At 39.2% G+C, this 18,538-nt stretch overlaps 2 protein-coding genes across 2 annotated transcripts; one reads left to right on the top strand and one right to left on the bottom strand.

The window, feature by feature from the left end:
* Nucleotides 1–109: 109 nt before the first annotated feature.
* On the bottom strand, nt 110–7,577 carry gclm (glutamate-cysteine ligase, modifier subunit). Its single transcript, XM_070832081.1, has 7 exons — nt 7,335–7,577; nt 5,657–5,719; nt 4,268–4,352; nt 3,749–3,805; nt 3,435–3,637; nt 2,787–2,901; nt 110–1,423 (listed from the first exon to the last, which is right to left on the bottom strand). The coding sequence occupies exons 1-7, from the start codon at nt 7,470–7,472 to the stop codon at nt 1,254–1,256; spliced, it is 831 nt and encodes a 276-aa protein (XP_070688182.1). The 5' UTR covers nt 7,473–7,577; the 3' UTR covers nt 110–1,253.
* Nucleotides 7,578–10,824: 3,247 nt separating this feature from the next.
* Nucleotides 10,825–13,742, top strand: ccl25b (chemokine (C-C motif) ligand 25b). Its single transcript, XM_070832915.1, has 5 exons — nt 10,825–10,945; nt 11,375–11,473; nt 12,757–12,874; nt 13,101–13,221; nt 13,307–13,742. Exons 2-4 carry the CDS (start codon nt 11,410–11,412, stop codon nt 13,219–13,221), a joined length of 303 nt encoding a protein of 100 aa, XP_070689016.1. The 5' UTR covers nt 10,825–10,945; nt 11,375–11,409; the 3' UTR covers nt 13,307–13,742.
* Nucleotides 13,743–18,538: the final 4,796 nt, after the last annotated feature.

Below are 18,538 nucleotides of genomic sequence, written 5' to 3'. Positions count from 1 at the left end.
GGCCTCGAGTCTTTGCAACACCAAATATCTTAATTACTTTATCAAAGTCACACAACCCCAAGTGTATTCCATATTTTGAACATTTGACACAGTTTGACAGAACAAACACCTGTTCAATCATTTTAATAAAGCCAATTCATGATATACAGATATATGACAACATTAAATATGTTTACAGTACAACGAATAAATGGTCTTCATGAGATTAACTGGATCTTGTCTGAAAAAACAGCCATGATTCTTAAATAAAAACCTCTTTCTCAGAGTTCACTAATTTTCACATCTCCATGGCATGGGGGGTTTCCAGTGCTACAACAGCAATGTGTGTAGAGGACATAAGCCTGCGATGCATGTGAATATCTCTGTACTCTCAACCCTCATATTAACCACATGAGCATAAGGTGGCTGAACATTTCAATGAATGGTCAAAAACAGCGCATGGTTAGAAAAAATGCACGATAAAATAAAGTCATATATACTCACACAATTGTCTGTTTTACCAGTTTAAGTCTAATTCAATTTGCATCATAAAATAACCTCTCATATGTACTTGGGTTTGAAATAGTGCATCGTTTTTAATCAGTTGAGGAATGCAAATAGAGTTATATACAGCAGGAGAAATCTAATTGCATGAATAAAATCTGACTTTTTCTGATTTTTGTCCAGTTACCTTTTCAAAATGTTTGGAATCACACCGTATTAAAAAACAATATTTCTCTTTACCTACTCTGAATCCTTTCATCCAGACTGATATACTTAAAGCTTGATTCACACAGACACAGTGGAGACAGTGGGAATGAGGACAGGAGGCGCAAAAGACGAGAGGCACTTTAAGTCAGAACAAGGTAAAGGAACCTTCACTTTGAATCAAAGTCTAGCAGCCGACATTTTCCATCATTAAAGCGGCCTCTTCTGTGCTGATAGGGAGCTGATCTGTCAATGTACTGGTCACGGTGAGAGCCACCATGTGTGAAACTGACTTTCACAGTCTATTCTCTCAAAACTGACACTGGAGTCAATCTGACATGTCCATCTCCTGTAACTGATCTCACTGAGACGACAGCAATGAATACCTGCATCTGTTAAACTGAAGAAAATCATAGATGATCAAGATGCAACTTTATCTGTAAGATAAAACAAAGACTGGTGATTAGCAGCATCCATTACTCAGACTTTGCATGTTTTGTGTGTGTGTGAGAATGAGGAGGAGGAAAATGGCTTCATCCAGTTGTCTTCTTCTCTAGCAGGGTGTGCTAGGGGTTCGCCTTCCTCGCACTGACCAGGTAGCCCTTAGCCTTGATGATGCCCCTGCTCTTGACGATAATGGAGTAGCGCAAGACCCACTCCAGCCTCCAGTCAGCGATGTTCAGGTCCTGCGTTCCCTCCTGCATCGCCTCCTTGAATGTGGCTGCTGACATCAGCTCTGTGGATGGAAACACGAGGCCAAGAGAGTATGGAATCAGATTTGTTTCAAAGGTTTCAAGCAAAACTTATTAAAAGTCAATCAAAATAAATTGGATTTGAGAGAGAAAAAAATGAACTCAAGCAAAAAATTATAACCTTCAAAATAAAAAATGTCTCTTGAAAACAAATAACTCTGTCTTTTATTTTGTTCAAGGATGTAGTTTTGCTCTCGCCCTCTCTCTCTTTTGGTTACGCTTCTGGCTTTTTCGTTTGCGCTGCCAGATTCTTTGTTTGAGTTTTGACACAAACCTATCGCGTGGGCGGGCTCTTTCAAGGGCGCGTTCCTATTGGCTGTTGAGTTTTTGAGCGACACAGCTGTGACCCGGAGGTTGTTCCCGTTTGCATGAATTGACTCCTGGGGATCTATAAAGTTTTTAAAAAAACTACATACAGTGATTAGTACTTACTTTAATCTTGAAGCAGTTGCTTGTATGCCCCCCTATGCTTCCTCTTCATGCATGCCTTGCATGAAAGATTCTTTCTCCCGCTTGGTGATTAGAAAAAGTTCAAAAAACTTTATATATAATTTTTTGCTTGAGTTCATTTTTCTCTCTCTCAAATCCATTTATTTTGATTGACTTTTAATAAGTTTTGCTTGAAACTTTTGAAACAAATCTGATTCCATAAGAGAGGAGCTGTTTAACGCTTTTAAAGAAAAATTCACAGGTACATGTAAACTGTGCGCAGCTTACTCTGCATAAATCACATAAAAATGAGACTCACTGATACTGAAGTTGACCCCAACCGCAATACATTATTGATTCATACAGACATAGTATTGAGTATATGACGTATATCAATACATTTCAACCTTCTCTGTACTTCTAAGGCCCAAACCTATTATTTTCTATGAAAGAAATAAATCTTCAAAACACAAACACAGTATTGGGTCCTGCAGCTTTAAGCAGATGTTACTCAAACAGGAGTAAATAGTAAATTTGTTGGGGAATATTTTCAGCTGCATATTAACACACATTTGGTGTTGTAGTGATTATTTCTGGCAGTCGGGTGAACTGACCAAAAATAAACTACAGTGCCCATGTTCATGATAATAAGCAAACGTGTTACCCAGTTGCACATGGATGTGTTTTTTTAAACATTTCATTCAGCAGTTGGGGGTCTATTACACAGAGGAATGAAAATATTTCAGGGTGTTTCTACAGAGACGAAACTTATTGGATCAGCTCATTGTTGGTTTTGGCCTTTTCATGGCACCTGTTGACAATAAGAAAAATATACAACACTGCACTACTTATCCTTTGCTATTCATTTCAGTATAAATCAATACTGACTGATATGAAAAAAAATAAATTTAATTTCACCTTTGGGATCGTTGTGTGTGAGCAGCTGGATGTCAAACTCCTTAGCAAAGGCTGTCAGGTCAGGAGGCATCACGCAGCAGGAGGCCAGGTTGACCTGGTTACTGCTGGGCTTCACCTGGTACAAGACAGAGTGTGTGCTCAATGACCAGAGCCGCCAGGTCTGTCAGTGGTTCACCGGCCAAAGCTCGCGATTGGAAAACACATTTCTGCTTGTTGTCTGTAAGCCTGACCTGTTGTCAAAAGTAACATCTCTGCTCCCTCTAAAACCGAGCAGATCCTGTACTGAATTGAACTAGCCGTCCTTGTCTAAAAACACTATATAGGCTATGAACAATGACCTTGTTTCAATATTACTGGAATAGCTTTACACATGTTTGGATAAAACTGTGGTCTTGGCTGCGTATATTATATTGTTTCTATTTTTATACTTCCTCTGTCTTAACTGTACATATTCTTTTTTATTTCTCCTCCTGTCTGCTGTGACACTAAATTTCCCTGCCGTGGGACTAATAAAAGGAATATCTTATCTTAGAACCGACAGATAAAACTGTAGGAGTCTTTCCAGATACAATTAGTAAAAACACATGGTATTCTCCCAGCGAAAAGACGACACAAAGTGAGACTCTCACACAAAACATTCCCACTCACCTGAGCCCAGTTGTAGAGCTGTTCCAGCAGATCTTTGTCCAGGTCAGAGGTGCCAATGGCGGCTATCTGCTGGCTCCTGACCAGACCCTCCAGCTCCTCCCAGGCTGGCTGAAGGTGAGCCAAAGACTGGCTGTCACCCTCCAGGGGCCCGGGTGGCGCTATGATAACAGAGTCGAGCTGGGACACTGCCAGCGTCTGGCAGGCTGGGTAAGAGAGACAAACAAGGCAGTATTGTTAATTTAAAAAAGTTAGTATGAATTGTGTGTCATTTTTTAAAAAAGCACATGAAAATGCTGAAGAGATTTAAAGCTCACCCATCTCGACGGCATCTCTGATAGATGACTGAACAGATTCACACAGGAACAGCTTGACTGCAAAAACAAGACACCTGTAAACATGTCGTCCCCACTTAATTGGTTACTAATCTATTTATTTTTGATTTGCCAGGAATTAATTGAGGAGACTGATCAATGAATCGAATGATTTTATTTACAGGTGATGTGTTCAGTGGTCTGTAACATGGGCGAAGCAGACACTTGAAAATCCTGACACGTTTTGACTGGAAGCTGTGTGTTGGTGTGCTTTTTAAGAGCTTTTGTATGTACAGCTACCTTCTTGTTAAAAGTACAGTAAATCACTACATTGCACAGCACACAAGAGAAAATGTTATCTGAAAGAAATCTGGTAGAAATTTTTCTTAATCCCTTGGTTATTTTTTGTCTGCAGAAAAATTTAAAAAAAAAAAACAAGATCACTGCTCGGTTTAAGTGCATGTAAATGTGTTACTCTACAGATTTAATGTTCCTGTTGCAGATTGAAAAAACAGTACTGACCTGAAACCTTCAGCTCCTCCCTCTCCTCAGGCGTGATAGCATCTGTTGCCTGGGGAATGGAGCAGTCCAGTGTATCTGGGAGGTCCTGCATGATGAGGACAGCACTTATTTTGGAGACGGTGTAACTGGTTGTGACAATTATTGTCTCTGCTGTTTAAAAATCCTCTTTTTCCCTGCACCACAAGGTGGAAAAACATTTTCGACTGATCTGTCATGAGAGGAATCCCCCAAAAATTGACTCATTCACACTGTTTTGTGGTTCATAATTGATAATATTAATATAATAATAAGTGATACATTTATTGCTGTACTCTTAATAAGGTGAACATATGATGAGCATTGTTTTGCTCCATGCACAGGAAGCATTGTGCTGCTGCAGCCTTTTCACTACCCTGCCAACATGTGGCCATGTGGGAAATGTTACGTTAACGGAAAAGTGAATCTGCACTTATTTAGACATAAGACCTACAAAAAAATAACTGCAAACACATTTACATGATGAAATGCATGTCTGAAAGGCGTAACAGGACATGAATTTTCAATCTTTACAACATGGGAATGTTACAAGAAAACATACACCAAACATGTATATAACCAACCAGATGAGAGTTCAAACACATAACTCAAATATCTGATTCTTGATATTTCCCTGCACGGATGTGTCTGATAATTTTTGTACTTGCAAGTATTTATGACCCCTTAGTTCAACTCTCTCAAACCTCCCCCATCCCCATTTGAGTCCAGTGGGCGTGGTGATAACAGCTCAATCAGATTAGCTGAGTCTAGCAAAACAGCCACAACAGGGGTGTGTTCAGCAGGAATGGCGGTTCATCACGTTGAACCCTGCAGCCTTTTTAATCCCCATTACAGAAAATGTTACATGTTGTTGCTGCTGTTGATGAAAACAGATTTTCCTATCACTACTTCTTTGTAGAAATCTTCTTACAGTTAATGAGCAAAACCTGCAGAGCAAAGTGTTTCTATGCACCCATCCTCGCCCACCCCCACATCCCCCTGTCCCCCCCGTCCCAACAGACGGACGCACATTTGGAATGGCGCCTTTGGCAGCCAGCACTGCATGAACATTCATCGTGACAGCTTCTTTTCAGTAAGCCTAGAGGCATCCTTTGATGTCACTACAGTTATTTCATTTTCCTAAGCACTCGAGCTCTACTGCCTGAAAGTGTAGTAACACGTTATTGTGCAACACATTCACATGCTGCAGGTCTGACCACAAGTCGCCGGCAGTGTCAATGCTACCGTTGTTCATTTATCAGTCACTAAAAACAGGCAAAACTGGTTCAGTGGAGCCTGAATTAGGCGAGCTGCTGTCCTCTCATACTCAGAGTCCAGCAGCACAACGTGAAAACATTGTGAGCATTTCCTCACCTTGGATGGAAGTTTTGTTGTGGAAAACCAGTCGCTCAGCGTGGCTTGAATGCAGTCTTGAAGCTGAAATGTCAAATTGAAAGACGCAAAGTTAAACACCTGTGAAACATGCATACTTCTTAACAAGAATCCCTGAAACTGAGCAGCAGTTTTTTTTCTTTTCATCAGCCTCCACTTCAACAGTTGTGATGTGCTGCTCAGCCACCTCATTAGTAGCAGTGTGTTATAAACAAAAAAATCAGTTGGACTAACTTTGATAAGTCACAAACCAGCTCCAAGTGTGGGAAAAGGAGAGGAGACATCGTAACTATTTAGAAAAAGGATAAGCATGGGGTGTGGAGGCCACGCCATGGAGCACTAAATGTCACAAACCAAAACCTGGTGATGTGGAGCTTTACAAAGAAATCATTTGCAGGGTGTTAACAGAGCAGTTAGAGACTTGACAGAGACAAGACGGTCACATGATTAGTCGTGTGAAGGTTAAAAATACTATGAACTGACATCCATCCAGGCATCCATGTTTGTTTAGATCATTTAGTGCTGAGTACTATGTACTGAAACTTGTAAAAAGTTATAAAGCTTTTTATAGTGCTGTAATTACAGGCAGAGTGCATCAACAAGGTTTCTAGTTACTTTCTAAAGCAGTTTTCTGCATTATGTACTATATATTTCATTTTAGTGGCATGTCAGCCCCATACAGTATATGCTGCACGTTTGCTCTCTAATAGCCTGGTATCTGAATGTTATAGTGAAGATCAAGGTGCCACAACAACAACTTTCTTACAACAATCACACATTAAAAGAGCGACTTTGGCAGGCACAACACGCAGAGACCAAATTCCAACCACGTTTCAACACACATAACTATGTGTGATGAATGTTTATCCACAAACCCTTTCAGGAAACAGCCACCACACCTTCATGTCAATACAGCAAAGATCTATGTCGCTGCAAAACAACTTGTGAATGTGTAAATAAATGTGAGGACTTGCTGCTTTGAGTCAGATCTTCATAAACAGATCATCTTTGGGTTTTAACTTGTTGTCAAGATGATTTATTTGACGATGTGAGCATAAGCTCTGGAAAAATAGTTGATATTTTCTGACATTTTGCAGACTAAACAATCACTGATAACTAATAAAGCAAAATAAATAATACTGGCTGACAGTAGGGCATGTCAATAGACTCAATAGATGTCAATAGACTAGTGGGCGTTATGGTACTGCAATAACTTAACAAGTGTTAAAACAAATACTGTTTCAGTGGAGCACCTGTCTGGCTGCTGGGGACGCAGGTCACCTGTGTGAGGGTTTACACTGTGGGCACCTTACAACAACCATCCACCCACCGGGTCACTGCCTGTGAACTATTCACCCCCATAAAGTTATATTACATGCCCTCAACAACTTTTCAGCTACTTTAGCTAGATGAGGCTCGACAGGTGCAATTTGAAATATTTTTTTTTCTATTCATGAACCGCGCGAGTTACATCATTAAAGTTGTATTGTCTGTTAGCACACACTGGTGGTTAGCTAGTTAAACATGTAGCCAGGTAGCCTGAGGTTAAGTTTACGGCTAAGCTAACAAGCTAACTGGTCACACCTGCACAACACTGCGGACCTCGGCGGTGAGGAAACTAGACATAAATTCACCTGAGCCCGGCTTCATGTTATCTCACCTCTTCGCTAGGAGAAGCTGGACATTTCTTTTTCAGCCGACTTCGGCTGACTAAGTTCCCGGTGTGGAGCCTGAGAGTCTTAGCGTGGTTCATCAACATCTGCGCCGCCGTGTTCATGTTGCTGTTTTCAGGGTCCATGTGGTGTTTTCGCTAGCGTGCTAACACGTCGCTAATCTGTGTCTTACTGCGGTGAAACAGCGAGTGACTGCTGTGTGTGTCTGCCGCTGCTGGAGGTGAACTAGGAGCGGGCCGGCAGACTGTAGGTGTTGTGAAATGATGTGGTCAGGATGACTTGCACTAGCGTTGACCGACCTGCTGGTTGCTTAGTGGCTGTTATGGAGGCAAGCCGGTCGGTCACGCCCACACGGACCCGGAGGTGTCGGTGACTGAGTGGTAAAACCCGGTCTGGGTAACACGGAGTGAACCACCTCCACAGCAGGTTCAGGGGATGGATCTGCCGGTCCCTGGTCTGACCACTAGATGGCGCTGTAGTGTTTCTAATCAGTGCCGTCAACACGGTGCGACAGTGAAGAAAAGTGCTGCACTCAAGTATTCTTCCACTATTTTGTGTCTCTTCTCCACATTTCATTCACCCAATTCATGTACCTGCAGCTGTTTATTCTGTGTATAATGTCGGCACTTAATCCCTTGGTTATTTCGGCACTTTATATCTTATGTTTATACTTAAGTCTATAGTGCCTACAGTTATTGCTGTAAATGTTCATACTCCTCATAATGTCTGCATCACAGCCTTTCATATCTAGCCCTACTGTTTATTAATATTTACCTCTATACTTATTTACCTGTATATTACACCATATTTTGCTGCTTTTTGTACTTGTGGTTAGATTGTAAATTGCATTTCATGTCTCAGTGCTTGTACTCCATTTAATTTACAACTGTTGTTATTATTGCAGATTAAACCTAAAATGAACATATGAAATACAATGCATATCCATAAATCCAAACTTAACCATCCAACAGTATTTAAAATATATTTGAAAAGGCTCAAAATGTACTTAAAGTCTATTGAAATGCCCATATGTCAGTCGTAAATTTAGTGCTGCAACTAAAGATTACGTTTCACATTGATTAAATACGTTGAGGGTCCATTCTGCATGATGAGTACTTTTACTTTTATTACTTTAAGTAAGTATTACTGCTCATTCCTCTGTACTTTTATTTGTACTTATGTCATATTTTATTATTATTTATTTTAGGCTGTGGTACATTTACTCAAGTAAAGGATCTGAATACTTCTCCAGTCACTGGTGGACATCGCTGTTTTTTTTTTTCCTGGGGTTGTTTTTCATGGTATGGACCAACATCTTAATGTTACAGCAAGCAATAATATTTTTGGCAATAGTCAAGCCCATGAGGACACCTTGAAATAAAAATAGCTACACATGTTTTGCATGTTTGCTTTTCATTCATGTGTTAGCGCAAAAGTTTTTGACTTTATACATAGAGCAGACCATGTATGAGAATATATTTTAAGTTTTTTGAATGTGTGTATGCGTTTTAATGTAATATGACCTTTGTGTAGGTATTGTGTAATAACACATAGCTTTTAATTTTCTTCTTTTTTTTAACAGTCTGGGGAAGGCCCTTTCCTGTTTCAACATGAAATATTATCCTGTGCACAAAGACAGGTCAACACCTTTGGGATAAACTCGTTGACTGCATGCTGGGTCTTATCGCCTCAACATCAGTGTTGATCATGCCAATGTTCTGATGTCTGAATGACAGGAAATGCCTGAAGCCAGGTTCCAAACTCTTGTACAAAGCTTTCCCTGAAGATTGGATGCTGTTATCACAGCGAGTTATTGTTCATTCTTAATTATCACAAACAGGTCAGGCTGTGATTGTCACATCTCCACCTACTTTTGGCCATTACTGTATTTTACTTGTTTTTTCTAATTCATTGTCGTATCTCACAGTATTTTTCAAACTGACCAGCAGTACATTTGCCATTTGATAGTCGCACAAATCACTAGTAATTTACTGTATAACACTACTCTGTATTTATGATTCAGACAAACACCATCATCAAGTCAGCAATGGCATTTGGAAGCAATCCATCGCCTTTCTCAGAAAATATTTCTGTATTAACACACAAGAGGGCCGTATTTCTGTGAGTAGAAATCTGTGGAGGCACTGAGGTCACATCCTCTGTGTTTTTACCAGGAGTTTAGTGGGCTTTTAAACCTAGGTACATTACAAATAAATAAAAAAAACTTCAGATGTTGGAAAATACAGTTTACAGAAAATATAGATGATCAGTTCAAAATAGATAAAATCTACAAGATACACATAGCTAAAACATTTCTGAAAGAGCGTGGGTACTGCTACACTGAGGTGACTTGGACCACTAACTTCAGTGTTTGGCTACAGCTACAGCCGTGGTAGCAATGCAGAACCAATGGTTGTTAAGTGCACCTTTATTTTAACCCACAATACAGCAACAAAAGCACCAGAATAACAACCAGAACCAAAGCATTGATGGTGTTATCACTGACACATGCCACACTTAGCATCATGCTGTATTTAGAAAACACGAAACAGAAGCGTCAGTCCAGTTAACGTTTTAAAAAGCAGAACCTTGAGTTTCTTCAAGAGAAAACTTATTGAAGTGGTTCTTTTGACAAATCTCAGGCTTTCTCTGCTTTAAGTATATTATACATGCTTTCCTACAGTTGGTTAAGGTTGATCCAGGCTGATGGTGATGATCTTATCTTATCTTATCTTTACTGTATATGGATTACAGAACAAAGAGAATTTAGACAATTCAAGGCACAAAACTGACTGTGAAGAACATATTGAGATAGATTAAGTATTCAGCAATCTTTAGAAAAAAGAGGCAGGGCTGCAAAGTGGTTGCAGCTGTAGAAGGAGCTTATTTGAATTACCAATAGCACACTGATCTTTCATTACTTCATAACATGTATATGCGTCACTTGTGCTTACAATAAAGTAGCCTAGGGAAGGTGTTAGACATCTGGAAAGCTTTGGTGCCATCAGATCAGGTCAGCCTTTTGTGTGGGAAAGTATCAGTTCAACAGCAGCAGGGGGCACTGACATCTCCACCAGGTCCAGAGTTGCTACACTATGGCTGACCCCTGACCTCTTAATGGAGGAAAACAGTATTTAATGCATGTTTAATGCTTTCTTCTTATGTCCCTCATCATGACCAAACCAGAACATGACCATACCCTAAAAACACTGTACACATCTCTATCACTGGTGGAGAAAATTCTAATTTTTGATGATTGTTTGGAAGATAACAAGAAAGATGAAGTCATTAGGATGTTAATGTTACATAAGAGGTACTTGGGTGGTATTGACGTGTGTGTGTGTGTGTGTGTGTGTGTGTGTGTGTGTGTGTGTGTGTGTGTGTGTGTGTGTGTGTTGCTGGCCGTAAGTAAACACCTCGAGGGATTCAGAGATCAAATTGCAGTTCTACTGAACAGTTGTAAAATGTGGTGTGTTAACATGTCAGAGGAGGTGTGGTGATGGGGGAGGGCATCATCTGCCTCCTATAAGAGTACTGAGCTGCATTGGACAAAAGGTTTCTCTCCCAGGACATCTTGTGAAATATTGAATGTGATCAGGTACGTTCTCTGCATGCTTATGCAACTATGCCCTCGTGTTATTCTTGGTGTCGTTCTTCTTCTGAAGTCCTGATTTTGCAAACATGCTATCATGTGCTCCAAGTATTGTTTAATAAGATGTCAGAGACAGACTGCAGAGAGGGAGTCCAGCCATAATTTACCACAAACTCACTTGGTTTCTGTAAAGCAACACTCAGAGAGATAACATAGAGAAGCAACAGCTGCACACAGCTGGAAACCAGACAAGGATTTAACCATTTTTAATCACAGGTCAAAGGCAACTGTTTTCTTTCGTAAGAGTGCAGATGGAGGGGCTATTACGGGAAACAATATATCAATGGCCAAAATGAACAGAGGGAGGTGGCAGACTCTGCTTCTAATTTTCTGTTTTGCTTTGCTCTTTGATTTAATCTTTTTGTTTCTGTGCAGAGAGCTACACAACAAGAACAACAGCAGCAGCAGCCATGAAGTTCCCAGCTCTTTTCTGTCTCCTGCTCCTCACCTGCACATACATGAGTCTTGCTCAAGGTAAGTAAAGCAGATCAGATCAGAGTCACACCAGAACTATGATAAAGTAACATAAAATTGTGATTAGATTGCACACATATGTAACAGTGCATTTTTAGATAGTAGCTTAATATTGTGCAGGTAACTTTTTTCTACCTTTTTTGCACTGTAAGACAAAATCTACAAATGCAGCAGAAGAGTCTTATAGCTCACTAGCATTAGTGTCATTATAGCCAATGATTCAGAGCTTACACCTAGATATTTTTGTGGCCTTAAAAAAAGCTGCATTTTAATGTGGCAGAGGCAACTTGATTTGGAGCATCAGCATAAAGTGGGGCAAATTTGTTGCAAGAGTTCAGAGTTAGATGGTCAGAGGGAGAGGGCACAGTAAAAAGGTGAAGTTAAAGCAGGTCTATAACCAGAGTCTAGGTCTAGAGTCTACAAGACAAAACATCAAAAAGTCACCGAAATTGTTAGATATTTCATGATTTTTTCAAGGATTTTTCTAAGCTCGCAGCATACTGTCAGGATTAAAGATCTGCTGGAAAAGTATCCAATGTTAGTGCAGCCAGCCTGTAAAATGCCAACCATGTGTTGTTTTTAGTGTGGGATGTAAACACCTCTACAGGTTTTTAAGGCCCAGATAGAATTACCAGGAACATGACCTCAGTGTCCTAAATCATGACCATGGTTCTGTGTATATACTGCGATTAACACCTCTGCCAAGTTCTACTTATAGATAATAATGACTTTGACCAGCTCACCTGGTGGCAATAAAATGTAAATACCCATAGCCAAAATATTCATTTTACAGTAGGAACAGTGTGACATCTTGATATTTATATAGACTTGTCTTGACTAGAGAGGACCACAAACGGCATTGCCAATGCAGGCATTCATGGTGAGGATGAGCTGTGTGTGTGTGTGGTCAAGAAATTAGCGCGACGGAAATAACATCCTTGACTTTTGTTGCTTGTCAATGCTGAACACCTGGTTTAGCCCCAGATCTTTTCAAATCCATTATTGCCCCTGATTTTTGTGGTTTTCTATTGAACAAAAGTAATAATTTTATGACACACCATTGAGTCATTAGTGAGTTGTGAGAGCCAGGATTATGTTTTTCCTGTTAATACTGAGTTAGTTAATTGTGCTCAATTTGGCATTTTATGTTTATACACATAAAAAAAACAATCAGAGTCAGCCATTTTGACGCAACCCAGCTACAGCAAATTAACCCAGTTATCTTTTATTTTCTAGTGGGGCAGTTTCTCCCTAACGACAGGTTACTTTATCTCTCCCTCCAGGCTCATACGGCAACTGCTGTCTTGGCTATGTCCCAGACAAGAAACATATTGCAAGGAGAAACATTGAAAGTTACAGGATACAGGAAACAGATGGTGATTGCAACATCAGAGCTGTTGTGTAAGTAACAAAAATTATGTCCTTAACTTTTGCCCCCTAGTGAGCATTTTATTTTTCTACATTGTTGAAACTTCCCACTAGAATGAAATTTTCAAAGAGTTAAGGAAAAAGAAACTTAACAAACTTTCTTTCTAGTAAGATGTGCACACTAGTGTTTTTGATAACTCATAAAACTTGCTCAGTAAATGTTGATAACACTGAATAATAATCACACTGATATGTTTAGGTTTCTGATGAAGAGGAGGCCTATGCAGAAAACACAACGGACTGTCTGTGCCAATCCAAATAAAAGTTGGGTCCAGCAGCTGGTTCAGGCTATGGATGCGAGAAGTCCAGTGCAGAATTAGGTAAACTGGTACACCACATGCTCTCACAATGATGTACTTACAAAGAGACAGTAAATTCTTCATCGTAAAAATGTTGTCTTTGTAGACCACTTCAAGGAGGAAAAACAGGAGAAGAGCGGGTGAGAGGAGAGCAGATGTTTCACCTCCCTGTCAGGCATAATATATCAACTTAAACACATTTGGTTTGGATTTGGTATTTCCTTTCTCTGACAGAGAGTGTAAATGTGCATGGTTCACTATAACATGAACAAACCATATCAACATGTAGCCACTATAGCAAAAAATCAATTTATATGAGCCATCGCTGTAGAGTAGAGCCTGCTAGGAATGAGCCACTGTTTGGCAGCTTTGAAATGTATTTGCAGAACTTTGTTTGTGTGCATGTGTATAAGTGTGAGTGTGTCATTTACATGTAAAAAACACTTTGGGAATAAGTTTTTTTTTTATATGAAAGATTTCCATAGAACTCCATAGCTGTACTTTGTGTCTTCCTGTATCAAATAAAGAACCAAAACACACCAGCCTCTGGCTTTCTGCAATTAATCGGAAAATAACACCAAGCTGTTTTAAATAAGTTCTGCCCAGATTTAGTGTTCCCAAGCTTGATTTGGGGGACAAAAAACAGCATTCCTCCCTGATGACATTTTCACTGAATATCCATGAAACAAAGCAAGTTGAGCTTCAGTCCAATATCTAATCTACATAATCTCTCACCTAGTCTATCAACATGAGCCATCAGTCAACACTTTAAAATTTGGCTCTCGGGAGAGTTTTCGGGAAAGTTGTTTTTCATTGGCTTTATGAGTAAGCTTTATAAGTTAAAAGCCAGTCGAACAAGGCTTTATGAAAAGACAGGTTCATAATTTCTCAGCACTAAATATGACTTTTGGCTGAGTTCCCTCAGCTGTCAGGTCGCCCGTATATACACTGAATCAGGTTTTACTTACTTATGTAAGTATTCCTTCAGTTCATACAGGCTGTAAAGTGATCCCTTCACAGCATGTGCTTCCTACCTAAGTGATGTGGGACAAACCCAACAGTCTTTGTTTAGTGTAAAAATGTATTAGAAAGTTTATAATAGGTTATTATGACACATCAGCAGTGTGAGCTAGTCAAATAAAGTACTTAAATAAAGTTCAAAACTCTTTCTTTGTGTGTGAGAGCTTTAGTTACTAGGTTTGTGCATTGAAATCCACATGGAGTTTATGAAGAGTGATGCTTTGATATGAATTAAACTACCCAACAGTTGTGGAGAGCTGAAATGATTAGTTGGTTCACAGAAAATTAATTGGAGACTACTCTCATAATCGTCAAAAGTCATTTTTCATGTAACAATTGCAAATTTTACTAATTTTACTTTTAATAATCTAAGTAGTTTTAGTTTTCTTTTAATGTTTTGAGGTTAAGGTTTTGTCTAAATTGCCACTATGAGCTCTGGGTTATTGTGACAACATTTCTCAGTAATTTCTTAAGTTTTACAAACCAAACAAGTAATTTGTTAATCAAGAAAATAATGAGCCGATAATAAAGATAATCATTACTTGCAGTCCTACATAAATTGGTTGAAAATGTGTTCAATCTCATCTAACTACAACACTAAAATGTTGCTCACACATTATTACAGCTGTCTTTGGGGAAAATGTACCACATGAGAACAACATAAACTAAAAATAATAATGGAGTTGGAAACTCGAAATGAAAGAGCCACAAGTTTACATAACAATGCAGGGCCTAGTTGATATTGTACTCTAATATAACATCAATATTAGATAATCTTATTACCAAAAAGCAACTGACAGACAGTGAACCTGGAACCTTGTGGTTAAGTCTAGAAAATGTTTCATCATTTATCCCACAACTGGGTGGTTGGATTGTGAAATGTCTTTAAACGTGATCAACAAGTTGAGGGCAACATGGTGGCCTGGGGGCAAGGACATGTTCCATCTAATGACCTGGTTCCAATCCAGCTGGGGACATTTGCTGCGCGTCATCCACTTATCTCTCTGTCTATGTTTCCTGTTTACTGCTTGACCATATTCCATCAACGAAAAGTAAAAATGCATAAGAAATATAATACTACACAATAACTTCATACAGTATGAACTACATTACAGCTACTTACAACCACCTAAGACTTGTGCTGAGTATCAAACTGCATCTTTGAACGTCACAATCAGACAACAAAATGTTTTTCCAAAGATGTAATACTTTGTCTATTTTCTGATTCCCCACCATTAGTTTTCATTTCCTTCAGCTGTGAGCAGCTCCTCCATTTCCTTTGTTCATACTCACAAGGCAAGCATTTTTTAGTATGCATATTCACTTTGTTTAGTGGATTTTTTCCACTTTCCCAGTGTGCACGCTGAAACCTTAAGGATGGATTTAGGACGCAGCATAATAGCTACCTGCTATGTTAGTGTATTGAGTCAATATCACCATAAGGTGCCTTTGAGACTTCCCAATTTCCCCCCAAAAAATCTGAGATTTTCCATTTGACTTCACATTTATTGTATTAAGTAGATGTTATGCTATTAGAAATGCATGTTGGTCAAGCTCCCACACTTTTTATAAATTAACTGCAAGCAGACAATGTACATGCAAACAGCAAAATATGTCAACCCTGTCATGGACAATTTCAAAGTAGAATAATAATAATAATTCCTTCAATTTCAACTATGTTTTTGGCCCCCTGGTCTCCTGGTTTTTTTCATTTGATGTATTTTCTCGAGGCCTACCTGCTCGGGGCCTATGAGGTCCGTACACCTCTTGGTTCTTGGGTACTTGCACGTTTCCTCCCTTGCACGTTTTTCCCCCACGCAGTTTCAATAGGGTCCTCGCACCGCTTGGTGCTCGGGCCCTAATAAATACATTGTAATTACATAGTGATTATAAAATGTATATTTTCAGAAAGCTATTTAGTCCCTTTCTCAACACTATGTTTTAGTTAATGGGAAAAGTATTTGGATAGTAATGAAATTAGGGCAACCATGTCTACCCTGTCATGGAAGGCTTGCTGACAGGGTGGACAATGACAAAATCACGTACATCCAAAGGAAAAAAATGGTATAAAATGAAGGAAACACATTTTACATCAGTACATATTATTGTACTGATATGTGTGCAAATCTTTGGTCACTTATAATAAGACCTCAGAGTTTAATTATTCTGCTACATTTTCATGATGACTGAGTGATTCTGATGGGGACACCAAAGGCACTTTATAGTGATATTGACCCTATTACACGACATACAGTACCTCTCAAACACTGTTCAGAACTGCTTCATGTCATACTTAAGTTTTCAAAAAAAAAAAAAAAGACATGTGAGGCAAGTACAACAAGCCTCCAGATTGTGCAATGTACCCATCCGATCATTTAGAAACTTAACTACATTGAACATGCGGTTGCCTTTTGTTGGATATTGTGAGCAGATGTGACTAATTTATTTCCCAACGCTCACTATTTGACGTGTACTGTGTATGTGTTTGTAGATCAGAGGTTAGTTTGTCTTGCAGGCTGAAATGAGTCTCAGTTCTGCTCCATTGCTCCAGGTGCATCAGTAGGTTCAGAAACTGTTACATACTTCAGTGTTAAAGTAATTGGTATCCAAACTGGGGCAAGTTCTGGCCACTCGTGCAGTAAACATGGTGCAGAACAATACGCCAGACCGTGATAGAAAACATAAAGGGCATGTGCTGACAGAGCAGTGCTACAATTGTTTACTTTATTTTCACACCATGAGGCATTCGCAATCAATGTAATCAGTGACACATTGACCTCCTTTTTGGTTTAGATCATCGGTGTGAAAACCTGCTTAACGTGGAAAAAATGCTAAATTGCAGCTTGATTAAAGCCCTTATGCGGTCTCTCCTTCTCACGTCTGACTCCCCATTTCCCCAGTTAGCTTTTCAGTTCCTGCCGGTATCAAACTAAAATCGACATGTTCATCTTGCTTTGCTAAATAGTTTTGGTTAAAAGTGAAACTCCTTACACCAACATTTCTATAAATGGTGCTTGGATTCATGATAGTCAGTAGGGACCATAAACTACCAAACAGGAGTAGATGCAATGATATGAACACATATTTACTATTTAATGTAATCCAAGTAAGAGACTTCTGATGTTTTTTATATATTTTTTCACAACGGTCTATGGCAACGGTCTCTCAGTCTTATTGCACCCTCATTCAGTTGAAAAGGAAATTGACTATATAAAGCTGTTCTTTCGCAACCATCTCAAATGTGTTTTATGAACTGAACAGATCTTTAATCCAGAGCTCAAGGCTGCTCTTTCGCTGCCAAATACAATCACAAACAAATGCTGACTAGCTTTTGGGTATTACATCGTGGCTCCTCATGACAAGCGGGTTAAAAAAAAGGTCAAGATAGCAAGGGTACATAGTTAACAGTTAGTTTTTATGATTGAACCTTAATTCTACTCATCACTTTTTAAGTTTAATCAAGCAGGATTTTGTGACGGGATCAAAAATCAAAACATTGTGTCAAATCATTATATCATGAAATTGATTTAAGTATCTTTTGTGACACTTGTTAAGAGAAAATACACATCAAATTTTAGTTTAAGTTTAAGTGACACTTTCCCATGAAATAAAAATGTCTGAATAATGGTAACAGCAGCAATATAATTATCTGATTTGATTTAAGGATTTTAAAATCTGTTTCATTTTTCAGGCATTCAGTTAAAGGTTGTTGTATTTAGTCAAAAGCAAGCTTCTGCTTAATGAACCTGATTGACATGTCATGGTCGTCCACCTTTGATCGCCTCAAAGTAAATGATTTACTCCAGTTCAAAACAACTTAAACAACTCGATCCATCAGCTCATGCATCAGGTTGTTTTTGTAATCTGTTTTGAAATAGAAGCTGCAGACAGATACTGCTGCTTGTTTAATCTTCACTTCAATGTCACAATGGACATTATTCGCTGTATCCTTCATCAGTTTGATTGATGGTCCTGAGGGTGAAATATGATGGAAAAGATAACAGGGATTTTCACACCAGTGATACTGAGAAAGAACAGGATTCCCAAATTAACAGCAAGTCAAGACTCCTCCTTGGCACCTGGGAACCTTGAAAATTTCTCTGTGTGTCTGCTCCTGCCCACACAATGTGCCCCAGTTCCTGTGTGAACGGCTGGGAGTTCAACACTTGATTGCAAAATGTTTATCATAGTGCCAACCACTAATCAGAAACACAGCAGGTGCGTGTACACACTGGAAGAGTTGGCGCTAAACTGTGAGGTGACGGCAAAGATGACATGTCTGGCTTGGTGAGACAGTTGCACCCCCGAGGGATCCCTA

Source organism: Pempheris klunzingeri, chromosome 6, assembly GCF_042242105.1.
Source record: "Pempheris klunzingeri isolate RE-2024b chromosome 6, fPemKlu1.hap1, whole genome shotgun sequence".
In the NCBI taxonomy this organism is placed as follows: Eukaryota; Metazoa; Chordata; class Actinopteri; order Acropomatiformes; family Pempheridae; genus Pempheris; species Pempheris klunzingeri.
Note: the sequence above shows the minus strand (reverse complement) of the source record. Positions and strands in the feature narration are given on the sequence as shown.

Excerpts from the sequence above, each read along its gene's own strand:
- ccl25b (XM_070832915.1), top strand. The coding sequence starts at position 11,410 with ATGAAGTTCCCAGCTCTTTTCTGTCTCCTGCTCCTCACCTGCACATAC. Across the intron at positions 11,474-12,756 it reads ATACATGAGTCTTGCTCAAG|GCTCATACGGCAACTGCTGT; the intron begins GTAAGTAAAGCA and ends CTCTCCCTCCAG. Across the intron at positions 12,875-13,100 it reads TGCAACATCAGAGCTGTTGT|GTTTCTGATGAAGAGGAGGC; the intron begins GTAAGTAACAAA and ends TGATATGTTTAG.
- gclm (XM_070832081.1), bottom strand. The coding sequence starts at position 7,472 with ATGGACCCTGAAAACAGCAACATGAACACGGCGGCGCAGATGTTGATG. Across the intron at positions 4,353-5,656 it reads CAACAAAACTTCCATCCAAG|GACCTCCCAGATACACTGGA; the intron begins GTGAGGAAATGC and ends CTCATCATGCAG. Across the intron at positions 3,806-4,267 it reads GGAGGAGCTGAAGGTTTCAG|TCAAGCTGTTCCTGTGTGAA; the intron begins GTCAGTACTGTT and ends TTGTTTTTGCAG.